This window comes from Coturnix japonica, chromosome 6 (assembly GCF_054131305.1).
Source record: "Coturnix japonica strain WE chromosome 6, WE-NBRP24, whole genome shotgun sequence".
Lineage (NCBI taxonomy): Eukaryota > Metazoa > Chordata > Aves > Galliformes > Phasianidae > Coturnix > Coturnix japonica.
Genome location: NC_140668.1, coordinates 16,885,382 through 16,896,288, shown reverse-complemented (window position 1 = coordinate 16,896,288; position 10,907 = coordinate 16,885,382). Strand labels below are relative to the sequence as shown.

At 43.4% G+C, this 10,907-nt stretch overlaps 1 protein-coding gene across 1 annotated transcript; it reads left to right on the top strand.

Annotated features, from left to right (window-relative positions):
• The first annotated feature begins 5,165 nt into the window (after positions 1-5,165).
• LOC146760390 (obscurin-like) lies at positions 5,166-10,478 on the top strand. Its single transcript, XM_085551360.1, has 6 exons — positions 5,166-5,927; positions 6,552-6,665; positions 7,568-7,839; positions 8,535-8,797; positions 9,008-9,272; positions 10,256-10,478. The coding sequence occupies exons 1-3, from the start codon at positions 5,915-5,917 to the stop codon at positions 7,717-7,719; spliced, it is 279 nt and encodes a 92-aa protein (XP_085407486.1). The 5' UTR covers positions 5,166-5,914; the 3' UTR covers positions 7,720-7,839; positions 8,535-8,797; positions 9,008-9,272; positions 10,256-10,478.
• The last annotated feature ends 429 nt before the right edge of the window (positions 10,479-10,907 follow it).

Below are 10,907 nucleotides of genomic sequence, written 5' to 3'. Positions count from 1 at the left end.
CAACAAACCATAGGCAAGGAGGGTAACTTGTGCACATCTTTAGTCATCTGGTGTCTGCAGGGTTACAGTGCAAGAGCACACCAGGCATGCAAGGAGTGAGAAAAGGGGAGGTGTTTGAAGAGATCTGGTTACAAAATTTGAATGACACAATTAGGTGGAAAATGCCACTAATCAGACTCATAAATGGCCTGGGTTGCAAAGCCCCACAGTGCTCATCCAGTTCCAACCCCCTTCTTCCTATGTGCAGGGTTGCCAAGCAGCAGCCCAGGCTGCCCAGAACCACATCGAGCCTGGCCTTGAATGCCTGCAGGGATGGAGCATCCACAGTCTCTTTGGGCAACCTGTTCTAGAGGGCCGTTCCCTTCTGATTTACTGGAAATGTAGAGAGACATGAGAAGAAAAAAAGAGAAGGGAGGAGGTTCAGCAGTGCATGCAGGTGTTCTAAATCTCATGTCCAAATCTGCTATCAGACTGCGAAATGTTTAGCTTTGTGATATGATGTGATATGATATGATATGAAATGATATGCCTATCATTTCCCAAGGCAAGATAGAGGGGAAAGTATTTTCCTGTCTTAATGAGGTATCATGATGCTCCCTGTGAAGGGCAGGTATAGTGAAAATGGGGAACTGGAGTTAGCTCTGCAGCAGACTACAGCAAAACGGTGTGACTGTTGTGATGTCCCTGCAGAGAAAGAAGACCTGTTTACAAACAAGGACAAGGTACAAAAGGAGGTGAAGGCTGTACTCACTCAAAACGCCACGCTGAGCTGCGAGGTGGCCCAGGAGAAGACGGAGGTGAAGTGGTACAAGGAGGGGAAACTGATCACCTCGAGCAAGAAGTTCAAGGTGGAGTCAGAGGGCAAACAGCGTCAGCTGGTGGTGAGCCAGGTGGAGAAGAAAGATGCAGGGGAGTACAGCTGCAAGGCTGCTGGCCAGAAACTCACCTTCAAGATTCATTTCACAGGTGAGAGAAATTGTTTCGACTGTACTGAAGCCCCCAACAAAGAAGGAAGGGAAGGTTAAGTGGTTTGACACATTCAACCCCAGCATTCAGTGATGTAGACGGTGCTTAAATTCTGTTTAATTCGTGTACTTTCTGTTTGTCTTCTGAAGCTATGAACGCAGAGGACTTGGGTAGCCTCAGCTTAAGACAGGCTGGAAATAATTGGGGAATTTCCCTGGGCATCTCAAGTAGATGCAATGATAGCAAAATGAGAAGTCAATAATTTCAGGGGAAATTAAAGAATATGAAAGATATCTTCAGGGCACAAGCACACCCCTGCAAATGCTTCTTCCTAAATAGTCTTAGAGACAGCATTTGGTCACAATGCTAGAAGGCGGCATTGGTGGTTTCTATTAAATTAAAGAAACCTGCAACTAAAAAGGTTTTCCTGTATTTTCTTTTGTTTTCTTCTCTATAGCAGGTACAAAAGAAATGCTTAAAAATAGAAAGGCTTCAAGCTGGTGCTTTTCTTTCCAGAAATGGAGGAGGACAGGCATTCTATTTATTAGGAGAGTCTGATAAGAAAGTGGAAAAAGGCTTTTTACCAGGGTCTATAGCAACATAAGAAGGGGCAATGGTTTCAAAAGTGAAGAGGGTAGACTCAGTTTGGACATGAGAAAAGTTCTTTATGATGAGGGTGGTGATACACTGGAACAGATTGTCCAGTGAAGGTTGTGGGTGACTCATCATTGGAGTGTCCAAGGCCAGGCTGGATGGGGACCCTGGGCAGCCTCATTTAGTGAATGATGTCCCTGACCACGGCAAGAGGTTGGACTGGATGATCTTTAAAGCTTCCTTCTATACCCAAACCGTTCTATGATTCCATAGGGGAAACCATTTTATTACTGCCTATGAAAACTCAGGAGATATTAGAACTGTTTTCAGAAATAAATAGGTGAGAAAAATACATTTCCTCACTATGACTTAATCACAAACAGAATTTAACCTTGACTCTCACCTGGCTTTTGCTGGCAAAGCAACTTACAGCTGTCAGCTTGTTTGGACAATTTAATGCCTGTCCCCTTGTATGAAACAGACTTTTCAATGACTGCGTATGCTGGTGTGCTGCTGGACAGTGGGGAAAGGGGTGTTTTTTAATTTTTGAAGATTTTGGAACATGATACTGGTGGAAATGAAAACAAGTTTAGGGCTATCTAAGCTGTTTTGGTCTGGCAGGGAGGAAGTTCTTCACTAGCAATTGATATAGTTCAGATGTTGGCATTCAGTTCATAGCACTGTCAGGAAATGTGAGTGGGAAAGCTGTCCTCAACGGTACAGTCCAAAGACTAATTTGGGCATTTGTGGAAGGCTGTGTAGAAAAGATTCGTGTCTTAAATGTGCCCGTTTGCCTTCAATTCCAGAAGCAGAAGATGTTTTTATCAACAAGGAGAAGGTGCAGAAGGAGGTGAAGGCTGCACCAACAGAAAATGTCACGCTGAGCTGCGAGGTGGCCCAGGAGAAGATGGGGGTGAAGTGGTACAAGGATGGGAAACTGATCACCTCGAGCAAGAAGTTCAAGGCTGAGTCAGAGGGCAAACAGCGTCGGCTGGTGGTGAGCCAGGTGGAGAAGAAAGATGCAGGGGAGTACAGCTGCGAGGCTGCTGGCCAGAAACTCACCTTCAAGATTCATGTCACAGGTAAGACAGGTGTTGTCTGAAATACAGCAGAGAACAGTAAAGTAAAATCTAGTTTCCATTATACAGTGATCCAGGTGCAGTAGTCTGTGCTGAGGTTTTTCCCCTAGACTTGATTGCCTGGGTTTGTAGCAAGTATTTGGTTTTAGTATGGCACAAAGACCTGTTTCAGTCTGTCTGTAGAATAATAATTACTGATATATGTACAATGGAAGCAATGTTCAAGATATTATTCAAATCTCTCCTGTGCCTGAGATCCCAAACTGTAATTCTTGTTCACCTAAACATTTGACTAAGAGAAGTATGTGCAGTGAGGCTGGAGTGCATGTTCTACGTGCAGCCTTTCATGGCAGGAGAAGCAGGAACTTCTCCTAGTAGTACACTGCCTTTTTACTATGCCTTTATGTTGGAGGCTGCTTCTGGATAGGTGAGTCTGCTACTCACAGTAAGAGACCTGGTAGAGCTGACTATTCCCAGAGCTCAAAGTAAGATAGATATCTGCAAATCACACACAAAGAACAAAGGACTGCGTTGGTGAGCATATTTCCTTTGTGCCTTTGACAGTCACAGTTGTGGCAATGGTAGAGGCCATGAGGAGTCTGTTCAGGAAGCCAGGAGTACTGTTCTGGGTCATGAAAAGGCAGCCAGTGGTTTGACTATCACATGTTTATGTGTTTTGATGTTTCACAGTGGGTCTTAAGTAAAAGGAACTCAGGTTTTGGTTGCCTGCAGGACAGATGTTGTTTTGGGTTCAATATGTTTGCATAGTGACTTGCAACCATGGGACTGGTGTTCAAGGACCCTCTTGGTTCCTTCAGTTCCTAGGTTCTTTCTTGCCTAGATTTGACACTTTGTTTCAACAGAAGAGCTGATATTCTCTAGTGAAGGCTATTAGTTTGGGCACAAGTGGTAACCTAAACCTGTTCCAACCTGTACATAAAAACCTGCAAGATGGTCTCATTTCAGTCCTTCTGTTTTTCTTTTCTTCCCTCAGAGCCAAAACCTGTGTTTATAAACCAGGAGAAGGTGCAGAAAGAGGTGAGTGCTGCCCTGGCAGCAAGTGCCTCCCTCAGCTGTGAAGTAGCACAGGATCCAACTGGAGTAAAATGGTTCAAGGATGGAAGACTGCTTGCCTCCTCCAGAAAGTTCAGAATGGAATGTGTGGGCAAAACACGGCGTCTGGTTGTGGAGCAGCTGGAGAAGAAAGATGCTGGAGAATACATCTGCGAGGCTGCTGGCCAGAAGATGACCTTCGAGCTGGAAACAACTGGTGAGCATTCAGAAATTCTCAGCCAGGATTTTGTAGCCTTGTTGTGAACTGGGTTTTAGGGTGAAATCTCAGTTTTCTTTGCACCTGACAGTGTGAGAATTTGCTCTGGCACTTTGTGTACCTCCCCGGTGCTCAGCTGTTCCTTCCCTTACTTGGGGATAACGTCATTTATTCAAGGTGATGTCCAAACGGGCTTGTTAACAGTCCTCTGCAGTGCTTTAAGCTGTCATAGGTCAGCCAGAATTTATGCATGTTCTATAGCCATTCCTACATGTTGAAAACACTGCACTGTGCTTAAGCTTCAGCATATGTGCCAGTAAGCACAGTTCCATTAATTCTAGGGAATTGGGTGAATTAAGCATAGATCTGAAGGCTGCCTTTACTCAGTGCAGAGATGGAAGGACTAATGTAGATTTGACTTGATATTTTCCCTTCTAGGATGGGAAGGAGCTCTGTCAAAGTAAAAAAGTGGGCATTACTTCCCAGGGAAATAAGAGAAGTCTCATTATTCACAGGTGGTGAACTCTCATTTTCTCTCTCAGTCTGCAACCAGGTTGGGTTGCTGTTTCAGTACTGGCTGTTTTATGCAGGAACTCTGCTCCTGAGGTTAATCCAAGTTGTATCCAGGCCCTTCAGAAGGAAAGGGAAATAGCAGCACAGAAATATGGTCTGATTCTGACATAAATAAGTGCAGACCTGGACAGTTAAAAAGGATTGTGTGATGTTCAAGGGATTTTGAAGCAAAGACGTCCCCTAGGTAAGATTTGTGGCTGACATTCCCCATACATTGTGGGCACACAAGCTAAGGAGAGACTAGTGATGAGCATGCAGAGAAGCCAATGATTCAGACAGGTTTGTAGTGACACGACACTGTAGAGTTCTGTCTAGTTCTCCTTGGCATAGTTTGGAAAATAAAGATGAGGAGATTGGTGGTAACCAGTATGGCTTCCTCAAGGTCAAGCCATGCCTGACAAACTTGGTGGCCTTTCATGATGGAGTAACAGCATCAGTGGATAATGGGAGAGCAACTGACATCATCTACTTGGACTTGTGCAGAGCATTTGATCCCGTCCTGCATGACATCCTGGTCACCAAACTGGAGAACAATGGTTTTGATGGATGGACCAGTTGCAGGATAGGGAACTGTCTGGATGGTCACACTCAGAGAGCTGCAGTCAATAGCTCAGTGTCCAGGTGGAGGGTGGTGTTGGGACCAGTGTTATTTAACATTTTTGTAGGCAACATGGACAGTGGAATCAAATGAACCCTCAGCAAGTTTGCAGATGACACCAAGCTGAGCGGTGCTGTTGATGTGCTAGAGGGAAGGGATGCTACTCAGAGGGACCTGGACAGGCTGGAGAGGTGGGCCCTTGGCAGCCTCATGAACTTGAGTGTGGCCAAGTACAAGGCCCTGCACCTGGGTCAGGGCAATCCCAAGCACAGGCACAGGCTTAGAGGAGAATGATTTGAGAGAAGCCTTGACCCTGAGGAGAAGAGTTGGTCTGGAGGGAGGTGTCCCTGCCTATAGCAGGGGGACTGGAACTAAATGACCTTAAAGATTCAGTCAGTTCTATTGTTTTTCTACCCTTAATTTTGCTTGAAAGGTTTTAGAATAAATGAGATTCTGGTTTCCATGAAAACTGTTTGCAGGGAGCTCCATTGTAGCTAGTAAGTCTATCTTTAAGTTCAAGGGCAATAATGCATTGACTGTGTTGAAGAGAGAAATGACTCAGGAATGGATGATGGTTTAGAATAAAACATAATCCTACTTATTTTCTATGCAAATATGTGTAAGGAAAAGATGCTGCACTCAGTTCTGGAAATACCCTGACAAATATATCTCTAGTGTTTCACAGCTGGAGATATCAAGATTGTTAAACCACTGGAAGATGTGGAAGTGAATGAATATGGGAGTGCATCTTTTGTCTGTGAGATTTCACACGATGAGGTTCAGAGCCAGTGGTAGAAAGATGACAACAAGCTGAAGGCTGATGACAACATCAGAATGCAGCAAGATGGTAGGGTGTAAGAGGGGGATCTTTCTCCTGAGTGGGGGGTGGGTTGGAGATCAAGCATTTAAGACATCTGAAATGAAGTGAAGAGGGTTCAGAAGGGAGTTCCCCTTTTGTTTTGGGACTGAGGTTAGGGTGGAACAAGTGACATGGTGGGATGCTTAGTGTGGGAAGTGTGATGCTATCCCACCATCCCACACTGCCAGGAGCAGGTAGGAAATGAGTGCAGTTATTTCCAACGTGGGGGTGAACAGGGCAGTCAGTTCTCCTCTCCAGAGAGGTTTTGTCTGACAGTGAGTGTGATCCTTCTGTATCAGGTACTTTGAAGGTGACGACGGCCACATTTGGTCAGTCCTTGTAGAAGCCATGTTTAGATTACACTTTGGTGGGGATGTGGACGTGGGGGAATGGGTGGTTTCATTGACATGAGAGAACAGGCAGTGATGCTGTGAAACCAGATGGATGATGCTCAGCCTGGCCATGTGCCTCAGAGCTCTTTGCTCAAGGAAGCCAAGTGTAGTTGTGGGTTTGCTCTCAAGAGCACAGTTTGGTAGGGATGAGTTGGCGGTTGGACTAGATGAGCTTAGTGGTCTTTTCCAGCCTTAGTGACTCTGTGGTTCTCTGCTTCAGGAAAGAGCTACTCGCTGACTTACACACGTGTCCAAGTCAAAGATGCAGCAGAAATAAAATCTGTAGCAGAAAAGGCAGAATCTCGTGAATCTTGTGTCCATCTTACAGTGAAAGGTAATTATGCTTCTGATGACGATTTTGATTAAATTATCTTATATTATAAACGAGCTAACATCCTTTGCTTTAATGTCAAGGAAGTTAAACACCACCAGGACCTTTCACAGAAATAAAAACTCCTACCTACCTACCTTTCTGCCCACAAAATATCCAGCTTCTCTTTTGGAATTTACTTTTGCTAAGTAAAACAGATTATTTTCTTAGGAGGTTGATTTTCTATGTTTAGACTTCAGATTTGTGTTTGAACGTTGAGGGATAAAAAACATAGCTTGACTTTTTCTTCATTTTCTCTTGCTGTTTGAAAAGAACACAGGGTTTTGGTTTTTTTTTTAATATATACAATGTTAGGGTATATATATGATGTTAAGTGTTACAGAGAAAAGGGAGACATTTGAATTAGCACACTACTTAAGAGTTCAGTCCCCAGCTTTACCACTGTTACAATTATAAGGGCAAGAACTTCCTGGAAAATGAATTTCTCCTAAGTAGAGTCATTACATTTGAGCTACAGAGACCTTTACTAGGAGAAAACTTGTTGTTCAGAGCTAAGTTGCTGTATTTAACCAAAGTAATTATCAATGTCCATGTTTCAGTGAACCTCTATTCCATTTCGTAATGCGAGGAGTTTGATATTGGGATGGGAAGGTCATGGTTTGATTTAGATGTTGGACTGGGAATCAGAAGATCTGGGCTCTTTTCAGGTTGTCAATCTTATTGACTGACTTCTTAACAACATTCTTTTCTTTCTATTATTTTTTAATGATGTTTCAAGGCATTCTGAGCTGATAGGTGTAGTGTTCATGTGCAGTAATGCTGACGTGACTAAGTAGGGTGATAATGTAAGGGTTTTTTACATTCCTTCTAAATCTCTGCTTTCTCTTGTTCCATCCTTCTTAAAGAGCAATCCATTAATCTAGTAAAGGAGCTGTGTGATGACTATGTGACTGAGCCTGAAAAAGCCAAATTTGAATGCGAGATATCCATTCCTTCTGTGAAACCTCCCAAGTGGTATTCCTACGTGGGGAAGTCTTACAGGCTGGCAGATACTTGATTATGCAGCAAGAAGGCACCATCCACCAGCTGATCATACCGAAAACCACCACTGATATGACAAGCACCATTCAGTTCTCAATTGGCAAATCAAAATCCACAGCCAATCTGCTTGTCAGAGGTAACATATCCTGGCTTGGTTTACATCATGAAGATGAAGAATTAATTAACGTACAGCCTTCCTTCACTGGGGTCTTTGAAATATTTTGTGTGTGTCTGGAGGGTCTGCTCCATTTCCAGTTCAAAGTCGTTGGACACTAAATGAGACAGCTGCATCTCAGTAAAAGATCTGTTTGAATAGCTGTGATGTGCTTACTATTCAGATCTACAGAGCTGAGGTTTTGTCCTTGGCTATACCAAAGAAGTCAAATCAGGTGAAATTAATTGTATTTCTGAACTAGACAAGGTTAAGTTTGGTAGCACCTAAATTTGATGCAGTTTGTCATTGATTTCATCTGAAAGAAACTTGCAGGCTTTTTATCTGCTGTTGTCCCCAGCATAAGAGTCTCCATTCACATCCTGAAGTATTTGTTATATTTTCAACTCACTCTTATTTGAATAAAAGCCTCAACAATTTGGAGCAATTTAATAAGCACAGAACAAGAGCTGGACCTTGCATTTGGTAGATAATATACAGTATTACTTTATAGAAATGTAGTCAATGGCATTCCCTATAGACAATCGTTTGTTTTATCTTTAGAGTCGTTCAAAGAACCATTGTGAACTTGACATTAATTGGAATGGAATACACGCAAGAGACTTTCCTCTTCTTCCAATTGTCCTCATCCTTTCTTCTCTTCCACCCCTGCTTTGCAGATTACCATATAGAAATCACCAGGAAGTTGGAGGACAAGACAGCTTTGGAACGTCATTCTGTCATCCTGTCCTGTGACTTCAGGCCTTCTCCAAAGGTTGTTAAATGGTTCAAAGGCCACACACTCATCAAGCCCTCTGAGAAGTACAAGATCAAGAGGGATAAGCATTCAGCAGAGCTCAAGATTCTGAAGCTGAAGCCCGATGATGCTGGTGTGTACAAGTGCAAGGCAGGAATTGCAGAGAGGCCACGCTGACAGCTGAAGGTATGAGCAGGGAGGGTGGCCTCTTCCATGTCCTATTTCACCTCAGATTTCTCTTCTCTTGGTTGATTTCTGCCGTTCTCTCCTGCTAACTTTATAAATGTATAATCTTCACTGAGAAGATTACACAAAGATCATCTAGTCCAACCATTCTACCACATCCCAGTATGATTTATAGTAACGGTGGTAACAGTTCACCTTGTTTCCCCACAGCCCGCAATGTAGAAGTAACGAAGCACCTGCAGGATGTAGAAATTGAAGAAGAGAGCTCTGCTGTCTTCTCCTGCGAGCTGTCCCATGATGACGAGGACGTGGAATGGTTCCTGAATGGCAACCTCCTTTACACCAACAATTACAATGACATCAAGAACGTTGGCAATTGCTGCACACTGACAATGAAGCAGGTTAAGCCTGAGGATGCTGGCACAGTGACAGTGAAGTCAGACAAGGTGTCAAAAAGCGCACCTGAAGGTGATAGGTGGGTCTGATCACACCCCTCCTGGATGTAAGAGATGCTAAAGAGCTCCAGTTCATTCTATTGTGCAGCAATCCTGCTTCTAAAGCTGACCTCTATGGGGTGACAAGTCATCAGAGGCTTTCTTCCAGTGGAAGGTTCCATTGCAGCAGATATCAAGGAAGGAGGATGGTTTTGGTGTCCTGCCAAAGCATTCCATTGCTTTTTATCATCATTTTCTTTAGCACAAGGAGAGTTACAAGAGCAGTTTCTTTTACTGCTTCAGTGCCATGCAGTGTCAATGCTGTTGTCTCCAAGGATTTATGACTGAAGGAGAGATCATTCAGTGTGTGTTTTGCCTCTGGGATGACTAATGACCAGGCTGTGAGCAACCTGATCTAGCTGTGAATGTCCCTTTTTATTGCAGGGGAGCTGGGCTAGATGGCCTTTAAGGGTCTCTTCCAATTCTAAGGGTACTGTGATTCTAATCTGCTCTCCCCAGCAATTAAGCTCTTTTACTCTATGCGCTCAGAGTTTGAAGGATTTCCTCTTTCTCCTTTCTTTTGCATTTGGTGGAAGTTTTTTCCCCAGTATAAACATCTGATGTGTGAAATAGAAGATAGATAAAAGGAGTCAATAAAACAGGAAAATCAAAAGTGTTCAGCAGCTTATCCTCTTAATCCTGTGGCCTGCTGTATGAGCTCTGCTCCATGTGAGGGCAGTGCCAGCTCTCCAGCTTTAGAAGAGCTGCATCCCAATTACTGCATATGATATCAGTCCCACCCAAGGCAATGCAGGCTGTCCCTCCTGTTCCCTGTATTCTCCTACTGATTAGTTCAGAATTACATAAAGTGCATTCAGTCAACAGACATGAAACCGCTTTAGGTTCTATATTGGTGTCGTCAGTGCTGGTAAAGATTTATTTATCCCTCTTTAAAAATCTGAAAGCAACTGGAAATGTCTCAACTTCTGTATCACATTGTTCTGTTTTGCCCTTTTAATTGCAGAGAAGCCTGCTGTCTTCATGAAGTCCTTGGATGATGTTTTTGGTGAGGAGCGGGGTGTGATTAAATTGGAATGCGAAGTCTCTAAAGAGAAGGTCAAACCAGTGTGGAAGAAGGACGGTGTTGTGCTCACTTCTGGCAACAAGTATGAGCTGGTACAGTCTGGGAAGACCCTATGTCCCCTTATCCATGACTTCGAGAAGTCAGATTCAGGTTTCTATACCTGTGATATTGTCCGTGATGTTGCCAAATCAAAGGTCGGCATTCAGGGTAAGTACTGTGGAAAGTAAAGGAGTGCTGAAAGCACATTCAGTGTCTTACACCTATTCCCCCACGAGCCTTAATAGTTTCTACAATAGAAGTGTATTACTGCAATTTAGCACAGTGATGTCTGGAAAATTCCCATTGCTTTTGATGTAAATGTATCTCATTTTACCATGAAAATCACCAAACACATCAAGAATGTCCTGGAAATATTTCCTTTCTAAACATCCCTAAAATGGAGAAATGGTTTGAACACCAGTAGGGGTAGGATGGTAACAAATTAGCTAATAGAAACATTTAATTTCTTGTCATAGGCAAAACCCTTTTTCTCACGCAGCATCCTAGAGTTGTCCTCTCTGTTAGGTTGTTCCCTCTGTAGCTCATTGAATCT

Excerpts from the sequence above, each read along its gene's own strand:
- LOC146760390 (XM_085551360.1), top strand. Across the intron at positions 6,666-7,567 it reads TGTCCATCTTACAGTGAAAG|AGCAATCCATTAATCTAGTA; the intron begins GTAATTATGCTT and ends TCCTTCTTAAAG.